This window comes from Aquarana catesbeiana, linkage group LG10 (assembly GCF_042186555.1).
Source record: "Aquarana catesbeiana isolate 2022-GZ linkage group LG10, ASM4218655v1, whole genome shotgun sequence".
Classification (NCBI taxonomy): Eukaryota; Metazoa; Chordata; class Amphibia; order Anura; family Ranidae; genus Aquarana; species Aquarana catesbeiana.
Window position 1 is genome coordinate 3270903 of NC_133333.1, and position 19205 is coordinate 3290107.

At 47.1% G+C, this 19205-nt stretch overlaps 1 protein-coding gene across 1 annotated transcript in view; it reads left to right on the forward strand.

Moving 5' to 3' along the window:
* KIF17 (kinesin family member 17) overlaps positions 1-18940 on the forward strand; it is a gene marked incomplete at its 5' end in the record, with an annotated part of 29235 nt that extends 10295 nt beyond the window's left edge. Inside the window, 6 exon segments of the mRNA XM_073601483.1 lie at positions 8516-8655; positions 8735-8966; positions 12238-12496; positions 15779-15843; positions 16630-16747; positions 18464-18940. Coding sequence (XP_073457584.1) covers positions 8516-8655; positions 8735-8966; positions 12238-12496; positions 15779-15843; positions 16630-16747; positions 18464-18669 — 1020 coding nt within the window.
* Between the last annotated feature and the right edge of the window lie 265 nt (positions 18941-19205).

A 19205-nucleotide genomic window follows, 5' to 3' on the forward strand; every position in this document is an offset into this window, starting at 1 on the left:
CAGGTGAGAGGACAGAACCAGTACAGAGGATACATTGTATACAGGTGAGAGGAGAGATCCAGTACAGAGGATACATTGTATACAGGTGAGAAGGGAGAACCAGTATAGAGGATACATTGTATACAGGTGAGAGGAGAGAACCAGTACAGAGGATACATTGTATACAGGTGAGAGGAGAGAACCAGTACAGAGGATACATTGTATACAGGTGAGAGGGGAGAACCAGTACAGAGGATACATTGTATACAGGTGAGAGGACAGAACCAGTACAGAGGATACATTGTATACAGGTGAGAGGACAGAACCAGTACAGAGGATACATTGTATACAGGTGAGAGGACAGAACCAGTACAGAGGATACATTGTATACAGGTGAGAGGGGAGAACCAGTACAGAGGATACATTGTATACAGGTGAGAGGACAGAACCAGTACAGAGGATACATTGTATACAGGTGACAGGAGAGAACCAGTACAGAGGATACATTGTATACAGGTGAGAGGAGAGAACCAGTACAGAGGATACATTGTATACAGGTGAGAGGACAGAACCAGTACAGAGGATACATTGTATACAGGTGAGAGGATAGAACCAGTACAGAGGATACATTGTATACAGGTGAGAGGATAGAACCAGTACAGAGGATACATTGTATACAGGTGAGAGGGGAGAACCAGTACAGAGGATACATTGTATACAGGTGAGAGGATAGAACCAGTACAGAGGATACATTGTATACAGGTGAGAGGGGAGAACCAGTACAGAGGATACATTGTATACAGGTGAGAGGACAGAACCAGTACAGAGGATACATTGTATACAGGTGAGAGGAGAGAACCAGTATAGAGGATACATTGTATACAGGTGAGAGGACAGAACCAGTACAGAGGATACATTGTATACAGGTGAGAGGACAGAACCAGTACAGAGGATACATTGTATACAGGTGAGAGGACAGAACCAGTAGAGGATACATTGTATACAGGTGAGAGGAGAGAACCAGTACAGAGGATACATTGTATACAGGTGAGAGGAGAGAACCAGTACAGAGGATACATTGTATACAGGTGAGAGGACAGAACCAGTACAGAGGATACATTGTATACAGGTGAGAGGACAGATCCAGTACAGAGGATACATTGTATACAGGTGAGAGGAGAGAACCAGTACAGAGGATACATTGTATACAGGTGAGAGGGGAGAACCAGTACAGAGGATACATTGTATACAGGTGAGAGGACAGAACCAGTACAGAGGATACACTGTATACAGGTGAGAGGACAGATCCAGTACAGAGGATACATTGTATACAGGTGAGAGGACAGAACCAGTACAGAGGATACATTGTATACAGGTGAGAGGACAGAACCAGTACAGAGGATACATTGTATACAGGTGAGAGGACAGAACCAGTACAGAGGATACATTGTATACAGGTGAGAGGACAGAACCAGTACAGAGGATACATTGTATACAGGTGAGAGGGGAGAACCAGTACAGAGGATACATTGTATACAGGCGAGAGGGGAGAACCAGTATAGAGGATACATTGTATACAGGTGAGAGGATAGAACCAGTACAGAGGATACATTGTATACAGGTGAGAGGATAGAACCAGTACAGAGGATACATTGTATACAGGTGAGAGGACAGAACCAGTACAGAGGATACATTGTATACAGGTGAGAGGACAGAACCAGTACAGAGGATACATTGTATACAGGTGAGAGGACAGAACCAGTACAGAGGATACATTGTATACAGGTGAGAGGACAGAACCAGTACAGAGGATACATTGTATACAGGTGAGAGGGGAGAACCAGTACAGAGGATACATTGTATACAGGTGAGAGGAGAGATCCAGTACAGAGGATACATTGTATACAGGTGAGAGGACAGAACCAGTACAGAGGATACATTGTATACAGGTGAGAGGACAGAACCAGTACAGAGGATACATTGTATACAGGTGAGAGGACAGAACCAGTACAGAGGATACATTGTATACAGGTGAGAGGGGAGAACCAGTACAGAGGATACATTGTATACAGGTGAGAGGATAGAACCAGTATAGAGGATACATTGTATACAGGTGAGAGGGGAGAACCAGTACAGAGGATACATTGTATACAGGTGAGAGGAGAGATCCAGTACAGAGGATACATTGTATACAGGTGAGAGGACAGAACCAGTACAGAGGATACATTGTATACAGGTGAGAGGGGAGAACCAGTACAGAGGATACATTGTATACAGGTGAGAGGACAGAACCAGTACAGAGGATACATTGTATACAGGTGAGAGGAGAGAACCAGTACAGAGGATACATTGTATACAGATGAGAGGGGAGAACCAGTACAGAGGATACATTGTATACAGGTGAGAGGGGAGAACCAGTACAGAGGATACATTGTATACAGGTGAGAGGGGAGAACCAGTACAGAGGATACATTGTATACAGGTGAGAGGGGAGAACCAGTACAGAGGATACATTGTATACAGGTGAGAGGGGAGAACCAGTACAGAGGATACATTGTATACAGGTGAGAGGGGAGAACCAGTACAGAGGATACATTGTATACAGGTGAGAGGACAGAACCAGTACAGAGGATACATTGTATACAGGTGAGAGGACAGAACCAGTACAGAGGATACATTGTATACAGTTGAGAGGACAGAACCAGTACAGAGGATACATTGTATACAGGTGAGAGGAGAGAACCAGTACAGAGGATACATTGTATACAGGTGAGAGGACAGAACCAGTACAGAGGATACATTGTATACAGGTGAGAGGGGAGAACCAGTACAGAGGATACATTGTATACAGGTGAGAGGACAGAACCAGTACAGAGGATACATTGTATACAGGTGAGAGGATAGAACCAGTACAGAGGATACATTGTATACAGGTGAGAGGGGAGAACCAGTACAGAGGATACATTGTATACAGGTGAGAGGACAGAACCAGTACAGAGGATACATTGTATACAGGTGAGAGGACAGAACCAGTACAGAGGATACATTGTATACAGGTGAGAGGACAGAACCAGTACAGAGGATACATTGTATACAGGTGAGAGGACAGAACCAGTACAGAGGATACATTGTATACAGGTGAGAGGACAGAACCAGTACAGAGGATACATTGTATACAGGTGAGAGGACAGAACCAGTACAGAGGATACATTGTATACAGGTGAGAGGGGAGAACCAGTACAGAGGATACATTGTATACAGGTGAGAGGACAGAACCAGTACAGAGGATACATTGTATACAGGTGAGAGGATAGAACCAGTACAGAGGATACATTGTATACAGGTGAGAGGGGAGAACCAGTACAGAGGATACATTGTATACAGGTGAGAGGACAGAACCAGTACAGAGGATACATTGTATACAGGTGAGAGGATAGAACCAGTACAGAGGATACATTGTATACAGGTGAGAGGATAAAACCAGTATAGAGGATACATTGTATACAGGTGAGAGGAGAGAACCAGTACAGAGGATACATTGTATACAGGTGAGAGGAGAGAACCAGTACAGAGGATACATTGTATACAGGTGAGAGGACAGAACCAGTACAGAGGATACATTGTATACAGGTGAGAGGACAGAACCAGTACAGAGGATACATTGTATACAGGTGAGAGGAGAGATCCAGTACAGAGGATACATTGTATACAGGTGAGAGGAGAGAACCAGTACAGAGGATACATTGTATAGAGGTGAGAGGAGAGAACCAGTACAGAGGATACATTGTATACAGGTGAGAGGACAGAACCAGTACAGAGGATACATTGTATACAGGTGAGAGGACAGAACCAGTACAGAGGATACATTGTATACAGGTGAGAGGACAGAACCAGTACAGAGGATACATTGTATACAGGTGAGAGGACAGAACCAGTACAGAGGATACATTGTATACAGGTGAGAGGGGAGAACCAGTACAGAGGATACATTGTATACAGGTGAGAGGGGAGAACCAGTACAGAGGATACATTGTATACAGGTGAGAGGATAGAACCAGTACAGAGGATACATTGTATACAGGTGAGAGGACAGAACCAGTACAGAGGATACATTGTATACAGGTGAGAGGACAGAACCAGTACAGAGGATACATTGTATACAGGTGAGAGGGGAGAACCAGTACAGAGGATACATTGTATACAGGTGAGAGGACAGAACCAGTACAGAGGATACATTGTATACAGGTGAGAGGACAGAACCAGTACAGAGGATACATTGTATACAGGTGAGAGGACAGAACCAGTACAGAGGATACATTGTATACAGGTGAGAGGACAGAACCAGTACAGAGGATACATTGTATACAGGTGAGAGGGGAGAACCAGTACAGAGGATACATTGTATACAGGTGAGAGGACAGAACCAGTACAGAGGATACATTGTATACAGGTGAGAGGACAGAACCAGTACAGAGGATACATTGTATACAGGTGAGAGGACAGAACCAGTACAGAGGATACATTGTATACAGGTGAGAGGACAGAACCAGTACAGAGGATACATTGTATACAGGTGAGAGGACAGAACCAGTACAGAGGATACATTGTATACAGGTGAGAGGAGAGATCCAGTACAGAGGATACATTGTATACAGGTGAGAGGAGAGAACCAGTACAGAGGATACATTGTATACAGGTGAGAGGAGAGAACCAGTACAGAGGATACATTGTATACAGGTGAGAGGATAGAACCAGTACAGAGGATACATTGTATACAGGTGAGAGGACAGAACCAGTACAGAGGATACATTGTATACAGGTGAGAGGACAGAACCAGTACAGAGGATACATTGTATACAGGTGAGAGGAGAGAACCAGTACAGAGGATACATTGTATACAGGTGAGAGGATAGAACCAGTACAGAGGATACATTGTATACAGGTGAGAGGACAGAACCAGTACAGAGGATACATTGTATACAGGTGAGAGGACAGAACCAGTACAGAGGATACATTGTATACAGGTGAGAGGACAGAACCAGTACAGAGGATACATTGTATACAGGTGAGAGGACAGAACCAGTACAGAGGATACATTGTATACAGGTGAGAGGACAGAACCAGTACAGAGGATACATTGTATACAGGTGAGAGGATAGAACCAGTACAGAGGATACATTGTATACAGGTGAGAGGACAGAACCAGTACAGAGGATACATTGTATACAGGTGAGAGGACAGAACCAGTACAGAGGATACATTGTATACAGGTGAGAGGACAGAACCAGTATAGAGGATACATTGTATACAGGTGAGAGGACAGAACCAGTACAGAGGATACATTGTATACAGGTGAGAGGACAGAACCAGTATAGAGGATACATTGTATACAGGTGAGAGGACAGAACCAGTACAGAGGATACATTGTATACAGGTGAGAGGGGAGAACCAGTACAGAGGATACATTGTATACAGGTGAGAGGAGAGAACCAGTATAGAGGATACATTGTATACAGGTGAGAGGATAGAACCAGTATAGAGGATACATTGTATACAGGTGAGAGGATAGAACCAGTACAGAGGATACATTGTATACAGGTGAGAGGACAGAACCAGTACAGAGGATACATTGTATAAGGTGAGAGGATAGAACCAGTATAGAGGATACATTGTATACAGGTGAGAGGACAGAACCAGTACAGAGGATACATTGTATACAGGTGAGAGGAGAGAACCAGTACAGAGGATACATTGTATACAGGTGAGAGGACAGAACCAGTATAGAGGATACATTGTATACAGGTGAGAGGACAGAACCAGTACAGAGGGTACATTGTATACAGGTGAGAGGGGAGAACCAGTACAGAGGATACATTGTATACAGGTGAGAGGGGAGAACCAGTACAGAGGATACATTGTATACAGGTGAGAGGACAGATCCAGTACAGAGGATACATTGTATACAGGTGAGAGGACAGAACCAGTACAGAGGATACATTGTATACAGGTGAGAGGAGAGAACCAGTACAGAGGATACATTGTATACAGGTGAGAGGAGAGAACCAGTACAGAGGATACATTGTATACAGGTGAGAGGGGAGAACCAGTACAGAGGATACATTGTATACAGGTGAGAGGACAGAACCAGTACAGAGGATACATTGTATACAGGTGAGAGGACAGAACCAGTACAGAGGATACATTGTATACAGGTGAGAGGACAGATCCAGTACAGAGGATACATTGTATACAGGTGAGAGGACAGATCCAGTACAGAGGATACATTGTATACAGGTGAGAGGACAGAACCAGTACAGAGGATACATTGTATACAGGTGAGAGGACAGAACCAGTACAGAGGATACATTGTATACAGGTGAGAGGACAGAACCAGTACAGAGGATACATTGTATACAGGTGAGAGGGGAGAACCAGTACAGAGGATACATTGTATACAGGTGAGAGGACAGATCCAGTACAGAGGATACATTGTATACAGGTGAGAGGACAGAACCAGTACAGAGGATACATTGTATACAGGTGAGAGGATAGAACCAGTACAGAGGATACATTGTATACAGGTGAGAGGACAGATCCAGTACAGAGGATACATTGTATACAGGTGAGAGGACAGAACCAGTACAGAGGATACATTGTATACAGGTGAGAGGGGAGAACCAGTACAGAGGATACATTGTATACAGGTGAGAGGACAGATCCAGTACAGAGGATACATTGTATACAGGTGAGAGGACAGAACCAGTACAGAGGATACATTGTATACAGGTGAGAGGAGAGAACCAGTACAGAGGATACATTGTATACAGGTGAGAGGGGAGAACCAGTACAGAGGATACATTGTATACAGGTGAGAGGAGAGATCCAGTACAGAGGATACATTGTATACAGGTGAGAGGACAGAACCAGTACAGAGGATACATTGTATACAGGTGAGAGGACAGAACCAGTACAGAGGATACATTGTATACAGGTGAGAGGACAGAACCAGTACAGAGGATACATTGTATACAGGTGAGAGGAGAGATCCAGTACAGAGGATACATTGTATACAGGTGAGAGGACCGAACCAGTACAGAGGATACATTGTATACAGGTGAGAGGACAGAACCAGTACAGAGGATACATTGTATACAGGTGAGAGGACAGAACCAGTACAGAGGATACATTGTATACAGGTGAGAGGACAGAACCAGTACAGAGGATACATTGTATACAGGTGAGAGGGGAGAACCAGTACAGAGGATACATTGTATACAGGTGAGAGGACAGAACCAGTACAGAGGATACATTGTATACAGGTGAGAGGACAGAACCAGTACAGAGGATACATTGTATACAGGTGAGAGGAGAGAACCAGTACAGAGGATACATTGTATACAGGTGAGAGGACAGAACCAGTACAGAGGATACATTGTATACAGGTGAGAGGACAGAACCAGTACAGAGGATACATTGTATACAGGTGAGAGGAGAGAACCAGTACAGAGGATACATTGTATACAGGTGAGAGGACAGAACCAGTACAGAGGATACATTGTATACAGGTGAGAGGACAGAACCAGTATAGAGGATACATTGTATACAGGTGAGAGGACAGAACCAGTATAGAGGATACATTGTATACAGGTGAGAGGAGAGAACCAGTACAGAGGATACATTGTATACAGGTGAGAGGACAGAACCAGTACAGAGGATACATTGTATACAGGTGAGAGGACAGAACCAGTACAGAGGATACATTGTATACAGGTGAGAGGACAGAACCAGTACAGAGGATACATTGTATACAGGTGAGAGGACAGAACCAGTACAGAGGATACATTGTATACAGGTGAGAGGGGAGAACCAGTACAGAGGATACATTGTATACAGGTGAGAGGACAGAACCAGTACAGAGGATACATTGTATACAGGTGAGAGGACAGAACCAGTACAGAGGATACATTGTATACAGGTGAGAGGACAGAACCAGTACAGAGGATACATTGTATACAGGTGAGAGGACAGAACCAGTACAGAGGATACATTGTATACAGGTGAGAGGACAGAACCAGTACAGAGGATACATTGTATACAGGTGAGAGGACAGAACCAGTACAGAGGATACATTGTATACAGGTGAGAGGACAGAACCAGTATAGAGGATACATTGTATACAGGTGAGAGGACAGAACCAGTACAGAGGATACATTGTATACAGGTGAGAGGACAGAACCAGTACAGAGGATACATTGTATACAGGTGAGAGGACAGAACCAGTACAGAGGATACATTGTATACAGGTGAGAGGACAGAACCAGTACAGAGGATACATTGTATACAGGTGAGAGGACAGAACCAGTACAGAGGATACATTGTATACAGGTGAGAGGACAGAACCAGTACAGAGGATACATTGTATACAGGTGAGAGGACAGAACCAGTACAGAGGATACATTGTATACAGGTGAGAGGATCTGTCCTGGTTTCTGGTGAATGGATCTCTTCTCTTCACATTTTGGATTGTCCATCTCAGGTAGAGGCGGCTCCGGCACAGGTGGCCGTACATCTGCGCAGTGTGAAGAGGGAGGACCTCACTGCAGACTCCGCCTCCAACATGTTGCTCCCCCTGGAGGACGCCGCCCGCTCGGTCAGCCCTCAGGAAGTCCTCGCCAGGTTTGTAGTCTGTATGGATCGAAGGACTCGGTGATCGGATTGTAACGCACTTCCCAGTGACAGGTCCTCTTTCTCGCAGGCTGCAGATGCTGGAGCAGCAGGTGGTGGGGGGAGAACAGGCCAAAAACAAAGACCTGAAGGAGAAGCATAAACGGCGGAAAAGATACGCGGACGAGCGAAAGAAGGAGCTGATCGAGGCGCTACAGAACATAGACGAGGAGAGCGGGGACCGCGTACTACTGAACGTCTACGAGTCCATCCAGGAGGAGCTGCAAGTCAAGAGCAAACACCTGGAGAAGCTGCAGAAAAAGGTGACAAAGAGCTGACACTCACATTTAAAGCTGAACTCCGGCTTTACCTTGTTTTTTTCCCCACACTTGTAGGGGGCCCCTTACAGCCAACCTGACCGCCCCCCCAAATAAACACAGTTTACTATGCTTCAGTTATGAATGAACACAATGAGTGATCAGTACTGATTAGTTATCATGTTTATGCAGGAAAGGAAAAGGGCTGGTAAATGTGACATATTCACCGGACCCTCCCCTCCCCCTCTCCATTCTGATGGATCCTATTGTGTCCTTGCAGATACCAGTGAGAGAGAGAGAGGAGGAGGGAGGGCATCAGCACTGCGGAGGCGGGTACACAGGTGGGGGGGGCTGGGCAGTAGGGGGGACGTCTGGTGCGCAGGGAGGGTGATTGGTGTGGCTGAGGGGCGGGGATTTTACTGGAACCAATCCCCTGTATGGCTCTCTCTGCAGCAGCTGAAATCCGGTGGGGGAGAAGTCAGCTTTCAGCTGCTGCAGAGAGAGGCATACAGGGGATTGGTTCCAGTAATTGCCCCCCTACCACCGTGCCGATCATCCTCCCCACCGTGCCGATCGTCCTCCCCACCGTGCCGATCGTCCTCCCCACCGTGCCGATCGTCCTCCCCACCGTGCCGATTATCCTCCCTATCCACATTCAATTCACCCAGCTGCCTGTGCCTATACAGGAGGACCGGTGGTACCCCCTTTATCCATGGCCCTGGCTATTTGTATTCTCTGACAATTGTTTTTGCTCTTCATCATGTGTGGGGAGATCTGTAGGGCTGGTGTCAGTCACTGTACTGCTGTTCCGAAGCTTTATAGGAAAGAACACATCCCTGGCATCCCTTTAGACATGCATGCTCCACCCTGCTGGCCAGGGGTTGACTTTAGCTGTGCAATCTGCTGATCAGGCACTTAATTACACTATAAAAAAAAAAGTGTCTGATAGAGTGCATTTAACTGATCAGCAAATTGCACAGCTAAAGTTTGATATAAGTATAAAAAGTGCATAAATCTAGTAGGCTGCTAACATTCCACCAGACATATAATGTAAATACAGATAAATAAAAATAAAGTTGCGCTCAAAATAGTGACAAAAAATATATATATAGCTGTGAAAAAAGGTAAATCTACTGAAAACAACAACATCTCATCAATGAATATAACAATATATGTTGTATAAAAACAAAATGAATTCAAAGTGAATGTTCCAAAAACGTACAATTTAAAAACATTCAGAAGTTCCTGAATAAAGAAGATGGTGAGGCTGAAAGGTGAATCCTGTGAGGGGAAAAGTCTCTCCCATTCCTCCCGGGAGAATCTCCTGTATAAAGAAAGGAGAAGGCGGATCTCTTCTCAGACTTGGCCGTATTCTGGACAGCAGAGGAGTCAGATGGGCATTCATGAGGAACAACCTCAGCAGGATTCAGCATGCCAAGTGAATGATCTGCAGCCACTTCCGATACCCACAGAGGAGATCCACCGCCAGAAAATGAGCTCCATAAAGGTTCAGTGATCCACGTCAGGGGTGCAGAGCCGGGACAAGGGGTGGGCAGGAGGGGCGCCTGCCCTGGGCGCTGCAGTATTATGTAAGGTGGGGGGGGGGGGGGGGCACAAAGAGATTGGGGGGAGGGAATTTGGGAGGGCGGTAAGGGGGTAAGAATTGTTCTAGGAGGGGAAATTTGGGGAGGTGTGCTAGGAGTGGTGATTTGGGGGGATTTGTGTTGAGAGGGGGGATGGGGGGAGGAGGATTTGTGCTAGAAAAGGTAATATGTTGGGGGAATTTGTGCTAAGAGGGCAAAAAATGTTTTGGGCGGGGGATTTATGCTAGTAGAGATGATTGGGGGGTATTTGTGCTAGGAGGAGAACATTGGGGGGAGTGGAGGATTTGAAGTGGTGGGGGGATTTGTGCTCGGAGGGGAACGTTTTTTTTTATTTAGTTTTTTTATTTAATTTTTTTTTTGGGGGGGGGGATTTGTGCTGGAGACATATGGTGAGAGAGAGGATTTGAGTTGGGGGGTCAAAGATTTGTGCCAGGATGGTGGATTTCTGGAGGGGGTGGCTTTGTATTGGGAGGAATGGGGACTGCAGAGGTGACCTTGGTGATCCATGGAATTGGGTGTAAAGACATAAAAACCACACATAGAGTAACACTGTATAGTGGGGTTTATTGTAAAAACATTGAGTGGGCAATTAAAAAAGTTCCATAAAAGGCTACTAACATATCTACTAGCATAAATCCCCCACCCCAAAAAAAATTTTGCCCTCTTAGCACAAATTCCCCCAACATATTACCTTTTCTAGCACAAATCCTCCTCCCCCCATCCCCCCCTCTCAACACAAATCCACCCAAATCACCACTCCTAGCACACCTCCCCAAATTTCCCCTCCTAGAACAATTCTTACCCCCCCCAAATTCCCTCCCCCCAATCTCTTCGTGTCCCCCCCCCCCACCTTACATAATACTGCAGCGCCCAGGGCAGGCGCCCCTCCTGCCCACCCCTTGTCCCGGCTCTGCACCCCTGACGTGGATCACTGCACCTTTATGGAGCTCATTTTCTGGCGGTGGATCTCCTCTGTGGGTATCGGAAGTGGCTGCAGATCATTCACTTGGCATGCTGAATCCTGCTGAGGTTGTTCCTCATGAATGCCCATCTGACTCCTCTGCTGTCCAGAATACGGCCAAGTCTGAGAAGAGATCCGCCTTCTCCTTTCTTTATACAGGAGATTCTCCCGGGAGGAGTGGGAGAGACTTTTCCCCTCACAGGATTCACCTTTCAGCCTCACCATCTTCTTTATTCAGGAACTTCTGAATGTTATTAAATCGTTCATTTTTGGAACATTCACCTCGAGTTCATTTTGTTTTTATACAACATATATTGTTATATTCATTGATGAGATATTGTTGTTTTCAGTAGATTTTACCTTTTTTCACAGCTATATATTTTTTGTCACTATTTTGGACGCCACGTTATTTTTGTTTTATTTTTATTTAACAGGTAAAGTTTGCACCGCCCATTGGCCAGCAGGGAAGAGCATGATTGTCTAAAGGGATGCTGGGAATGTGTTCTTTTACATAACGCTCAATCCAGACAGAAGCGTCCCACAGAGCCGATGTCAGGACAGTCACTGCAGAGGGGACACTCCATTGGACGGGGTTTTCTCTCATGCAGGTCAGAGAGGAGAAGCGGCACCCTGACACTCTTTCATACAGCGGCAAATTACTGACCTCTGCTTCTTCTTCTTCTGCTTCTTCTTTTCTGATTCTGTGGCACAGCTGAAAGCTGCTGATGTCGAAATTGAAGACCTCCACTCGGAATTTGAGCGGGACAGAGACGATTACCTGGTCACCATCCGCCGCCAGGAAATGGACCTCCTCCTCTTCCAGCAGATTCTAGACCAGGTCCAGCCCCTGATCCGCAGAGACTGCAACTACAGCAACCTGGACAGGATCCGGAGAGAGGCCACCTGGGACGAGGACAGCGGGACCTGGAGGATCCCAGAGCTTGTCCTACAGAAGACCAGCCTCCCTACAGGTCAGTCATGGCCGCCCACCAGGGGGCAGTACAGGGGGCAGGCAGTACAGGGGGCAGTACAGGGGGCAGGATTGGCCCACAATTTAGCAGCAACATTCCTTCAGTATGGGTGCGTGTGGTGTCATTATTTTATTCAATGTAGCTGGCTTCCAAATCTGTCCACACCTTAGGCCACACCCTGTTAACGTGTTTCACCCTGATAGGGCTTAATCATAGACGTCTACAATTAAAGTATAACTTAAGGCAAACCTTTTTTTTTTTTTTCATTTTGGACAAAGCAGAGAGGGATTAGAACTCCTGTCAAGTTTTTATTGCCGTCTGTGTCCTCGTTGGGAAGATCCACCCTCACTGTTTGTAATTTTTACCATCAAAAGTGGGAAAAAATAAATACATTTCCGATGGGGACACTCGCTCTAGTGACCCCCAAGGGATTCCCTTAATGTTCAGGAATTTCCTCTCACTTCCTGTTTTTGGCTATGGGACAGGAAGTGAAGGTAAATCTCCTCCAATATGGCTCCAATGACAAAAAAATATAGTTACAGGGGTTCTAATCCTCCCTTACTCTATCTAAAAGGAAAGATAAACTTTTGCCTATAGTTCTGATTTAATCCCTATTGGGGTGACACGTGTCGGAGGAGGGGTGTGGTCTAAGGCAGAGACGGTGTATTGGAAGCCACATTGGTGTGATTTGAACATTGTGCGGCTCTCGCTTTACTCTTTGCTGGATGAGCGGGAGGAGTTGTGGGGGTTCAGCAGAGCTTGGAGCGGTGCAGTTTTTGTGGGATTTCCATGGTGCAAACGCTTGTTCCCTTTACTCCACATCCCCCCCCCCCCCCAGACTTCTACTAATATGTCCAACAAAAAAGATTCAATGATGAAATGCACTTTAACCGCTTCCGGACCGCCCGCCGTCATTATACGCTGTCTGGTGGAAGAGGGATATCGTTGTTATGGCAGCAGCTAGCTACCATAACCCCGGTATCCTCTTTTTAAGCGGGCTGTCCGCTTTCAGATAAAAGTGGTCTCTGTGGCGGATTCGCAGCGTGGTCTCTTTTATCGGCAGCGGGAGAGGGCCGCCCGCCGCTCTACGGTGCCTTCCGCTGCTTACCGGAGCAGAGGCGATCAAGTCCTTCTGCTTGGTATGGAGATGAGTGAGGGGAAGATGGCCCCCACCCAACTCCATCCCATTACAGGACGGAAGCAACGTCAAAAAGAGGGAGGTGAAGCCTCCATCAATCTACTTGTAATATCCCGCCCCCCCATTGTGTTTAGCTGGTTAGTGGGCATGGAGGAGGAGGGAGGGAGTGGCCTGTCACTGTGTATACGTCCACATAAGTGACTCTATAGTCACATGGGCTGCTCGGATGTGATAGGGAGGAAATGCCCAGCATGGAAACTCACTGACAACTGAGCATGTGCAGAGCTGCCAACACCGCTCTGCAAAATCCCCAACTGCAATGGGGGACATGGACAGAAGGGGGAGATAGAGAGCAGCAGGATCAACCAGGATTTTTGCAGAATACAGAAAAAGAATCTCGTAGTGATGAGTGAGGATCAGCATGTAATAATAATTGAATTATTCTTTTTTTATGGTGTGGGTTTAGGGACACTTTAACCACTTCAGCCCTGGAAGGATTTGCCTCCTTAATGACCAGGCCATTTTTTGCGATTTGGCACTGCGTCGCTTTAACTGGCAATTGCACAGTTGTCCAACACTGTAACCAAAAAAAAATTGACGTCCTTTTTTTCCCCACAAATAGAGCTTTTGTTTTGGTGGTATCTGATCACCTCTGCGGTTTTTCATTTTTTGTGCTATAAACAAAAAAGAGCGACAATTTTGAAAAAAAAAAGTTATATTTTTTACTTTTTGCTATAATAAATATTCCAAAAAAAAATGTAAAAAAAACAAATTTCTTCCTCAGTTTAGGCTAATATGTATTCTTCTACATATTTTTGGTAAAAAAAAAAAAAAATCACAATAAGCGTATATTGATTGGTTTGTGCAAAAGTTATCGCGTCTACAAAATAGGGGATAGATTTATTGCATTTATATATATATATATATATATATATATATATATATATATATATATATATATATATATATATATATATATATATATATATATATATATATATATATATATATATATATATATATATATATATATTTTTTTTTTTTTACTAGTAATGGTGGTGATTGTGATTTTTAGCGGGACTGCGACATTGCGGTGGATAGATCAGACACTTTTGGGACCATTGACATTTATACAGCGATCAGAGCTAAAAAGAATGCATTGATTACTGTGTAAATGTCACTGGCAGGGAAGGGGTTAACACTAGGGGGCGATCAAGGGGTTAAGTGTGTGTTTCTAACTGTAGGGGGAGGGGACTGACTAGAGGAGGAGCCAGATCGCTGTTCCTACTTAGTAGGAACAGCAGATCTGTCTCTCCTCCCCTGTCAGAACAGTTCCTCCTTGTGCCGGGGGGTGCTGCGCTCCTAGTGCCGGGGGGTGCTGCGCTCCTAGTGCCGGGGGGTGCTGCGCTCCTAGTGCCGGGGGGTGCTGCGCTCCTAGTGCCGGGTGCTGCGCTCCTAGTGCCGGGGGGTGCTGCGCTCCTAGTGCCGGGGGGGTGCTGCGCTCCTAGTGCCGGGGGGGGTGCTGCGCTCCTTGTGCCGGGGTGCTGCGCTCCTTGTGCCGGGGTGCTGCGCTCCTTGTGCCGGGGGGTGCTGCGCTCCTAGTGCCGGGGGGGGTGCTGCGCTCCTTGTGCCGGGGTGCTGCGCTCCTTGTGCCGGGGTGCTGCGCTCCTTGTGCCGGGGTGCTGCGCTCCTTGTGCCGGGGGGTGCTGCGCTCCTAGTGCCGGGGGGTGCTGCGCTCCTAGTGCCGGGGGGTGCTGCGCTCCTAGTGCCGGGGGGTGCTGCGCTCCTAGTGCCGGGGGGTGCTGCGCTCCTAGTGCCGGGGGGTGCGCTCCTAGTGCCAGTGATCACACAAATAGGGGTAGTTCAGCCATCATGCGCTTGGCATAGAGATGGTATTTTTATAGTCAGCCCTCTGTGTTAGAAGTCCTCATCCAGGACTGTGCGTTCTCCTCTTATGGTGTTTATAATGCTGTGATAGACAGTCCCACACACTGCCGGGACAAGGCCATCCAGCACCCAGGGCAAAGATGCCAATCTGCGCCCCCTTATGGTCAGGGCACCCACATCCCTGCAATAAACCATTGCGCCCAGGGCAGCTTTCCCTCCTGCCCACCCCTTATCACACATCTTTCCTCTTCCTGCAGCTCCGGGTCTCCCATCAGCTAAAGCCAAGAAGATGCCATCCCCCGAGAATGGAGAGCACCCCCTGGTAAGTCATCTTCATGATAGGACATAATCGGTATATTGTATGGATAGCCGCCATCTAATCACAGACTGGACTATTGTAGGCCTGGCGATAACTTGCACTGGTGGTTTATTCCACTTTTAATTAGTCCATTTTTAATTTCATTTTATTATTAGTTTCCTTTTTTAATGGCGGATCAACACTCCAGCACACCGCAGCTCCCCACAATGCCTGATGAACGTTGCAGTAATAAATAAATAAAATGGGACGGGTTTCTCCTGTGCTGGGGCTTATTCAGATTGAATGGGCCATGGTCATGCCGCGTGGCACAGCACATGGTACATAGCTTTGTGGCACCACAGAGAATTATATTGGGAGTGGGCCCAATACTCAGACACGTTCCTTTACCACACAAGGTCAAAGTGCCCCCCCGCCACTATGAGCCCCCACAATACTTCAGCAGCATAGGTTGCAGGTCCGGCCCATTGTGTGACCTCCTTCTGCTGAAGTGCCCAAGGTGGACGCCTCTTCTGCCTTAAAGGGGGCCGCAGTATTTGTAGAGCTGAGGCTTCCAAATGATGTGCTGGACAGACACAGCGCACTCTGGTGGTGGATTGGGTGTAGTGGAGGTAGACATGGATTGGTATCTCAGTGTGAGAGAAGACACAGAAATGTGGACATTACAGAGGAACGTGGACTTGTCCTGTGTAGGAGAAGTCTCGGCCCAGCATTGCACACGGACAGAAATAATAATCCTCCAGATCAGAGCGCCGGCCTGTGATCTCTACGTTATTATGTCTTTGCTTCCAGGGGGAAGACCGCTACAAAGCCATGCTCAGCCGGAGCGACAGTGAAAACCTGGCCAGTAATTACTTCCGATCCAAGAGAGCCAGCCAGATCCTGAGTGCAGACCCCATGAGGAGCCTGGGTGAGTCCATTATGGGGGGGGGGGGTCATTCCCCGAAGACTGGCAGGTGTCAGCCCAGCCCCCCGTGCAAAAATGTCCTCACCTGCACATACCTCTCTATGATCTCTACATGTAGAAGGGCCCTCACCTGCACACACTTCTCTATGATCTCTACATGTAGAAGGGCCCACACCTGCACACCCCTCTCTATGATCTCTACATGTAGAAGGGCCCTCACCTGCACACACCTCTCTATGATCTCTTCATGTAGAAGGGCCCTCACCTGCACACACCTCTCTATGATCTCTACATGTAGAAGGGCCCTCACCTGCACACACCTCTCTATGATCTCTACATGTAGAAGGGCCCTCACCTGCACACCCCTCTCTATGATCTCTACATGTAGAAGGGCCCTCACCTGCACACCCCTCTCTATGATCTCTACATGTAGAAGGGCCCTCACCTGCACACCCCTCTCTATGATCTCTACATGTAGAAGGGCCCTCACCTGCACACACCTCTCTATGATCTCTACATGTAGAAGGGCCCTCACCTGCACACCCCTCTCTATGATCTCTACATGTAGAAGGGCCCTCACCTGCACACCCCTCTCTATGATCTCTACATGTAGAAGGGCCCTCACCTGCACACCCCTCTCTATTGTCTCTACATGTAGAAGGGCCCTCACCTGCACACCCCTCTCTATGATCTCTTCATGTAGAAGGGCCCTCACCTGCACACCCCTCTCTATGATCTCTACATGTAGAAGGGCCCTCACCTGCACACACTTCTCTATGATCTCTTCATGTAGAAGGGCCCTCACCTGCACACACCTCTCTATGATCTCTTCATGTAGAAGGGCCCTCACCTGCACACACCTCTCTATGATCTCTACATGTAGAAGGGCCCTCACCTGCACACACTTCTCTATGATCTCTTCATGTAGAAGGGCCCTCACCTGCACACACTTCTCTATGATCTCTTCATGTAGAAGGGCCCTCACCTGCACACATCTCTCTATGATCTCTACATGTAGAAGGGCCCTCACCTGTACACATCTCTCTATGATCTCTACATGTAGAAGGGCCCTCACCTGTACACATCTCTCTATGATCTCTACATGTAGAAGGGCCCTCACCTGCACACACCTCTCTATGATCCTCTACATGTAGAAGGGCCCTCACCTGCACATCCCTCTCTATGATCTCTACATGTAGAAGGGTCCTCACCTGTACACATCTCTCTATGATCTCTACATGTAGAAGGGCCCTCACCTGTACACACCTCTCTATGATCCTCTACATGTAGAAGGGCCTTCACCTGCACACACCTCTCTATGATCTCTTCATGTAGAAGGGCCCTCACCTGCACACACCTCTCTATTGTCTCTACATGTAGAAGGGTCCTCACCTGTACACATCTCTCTATGATCTCTACATGTAGAAGGGCCCTCACCTGCACACCCCTCTCTATTGTCTCTACATGTAGAAGGGCCCTCACCTGCACCCACCTCTCTATGATCTCTACATGTAGAAGGGCCCTCACCTGTACACATCTCTCTATGATCTCTACATGTAGAAGGGCCCTCACCTGCACACCCCTCTCTATGATCTCTACATGTAGAAGGGCCCTCACCTGCACCCACCTCTCTATGATCTCTGCATGATGTTCTGTTACCTGGAAGTTAAATGTTAGGCGTAATAAGTATTTAATGTGTGATGTTGATCTTCTATGTAGGCCTACACAGCACATCTCCGGCATTTACCACCCCCCTCAACACATCTCCATCCATCCTGACGTCCAGTCGAAACTCTGTGTCCCCCGTGCAGTCCATGGATGTACCTTTACCGCGGCCATTCAGGCTGGAATCCCTGGAGATTCCGGCACCTTCTGCCAAGACCAAACGAAAGAAGAGCAAGAACCACAACACAGAGTTTTACTGAACCCTTCTGAGAGGCCTGATGTCATGGAAGGTTCCTGTCCAGCAGTGTATCCGGCCACAACAGGCACCACTATGGAGGGGCCCCTCAATGTGATACCACAAGCACCACTATGGAGGGGCCCTCAATGTGATACCACAAGCACCACTATGGAGGGGCCCTCAATGTTATACCACAAGCACCACTATGGAGGGGCCCTCAATGTGATACCACAAGCACCACTATGGAGGGGCCCTCAATGTGATACCACAAGCACCACTATGGAGGGGCCCTCAATGTGATACCACAAGCACCACTATGGAGGGGCCCTCAATGTGATACCACAAGCACCACTATGGAGGGGCCCTCAATGTGATACCACAAGCACCACTATGGAGGGGCCCTCAATGTGATACCACAAGCACCACTATGGAGGGGCCCTCAATGTGATACCACAAGCACCACTATGGAGGGGCCCTCAATGTGATACCACAAGCACCACTATGGAGGGGCCCTCAATGTGATACCACAAGCACCACTATGGAGGGGCCCTCAATGTG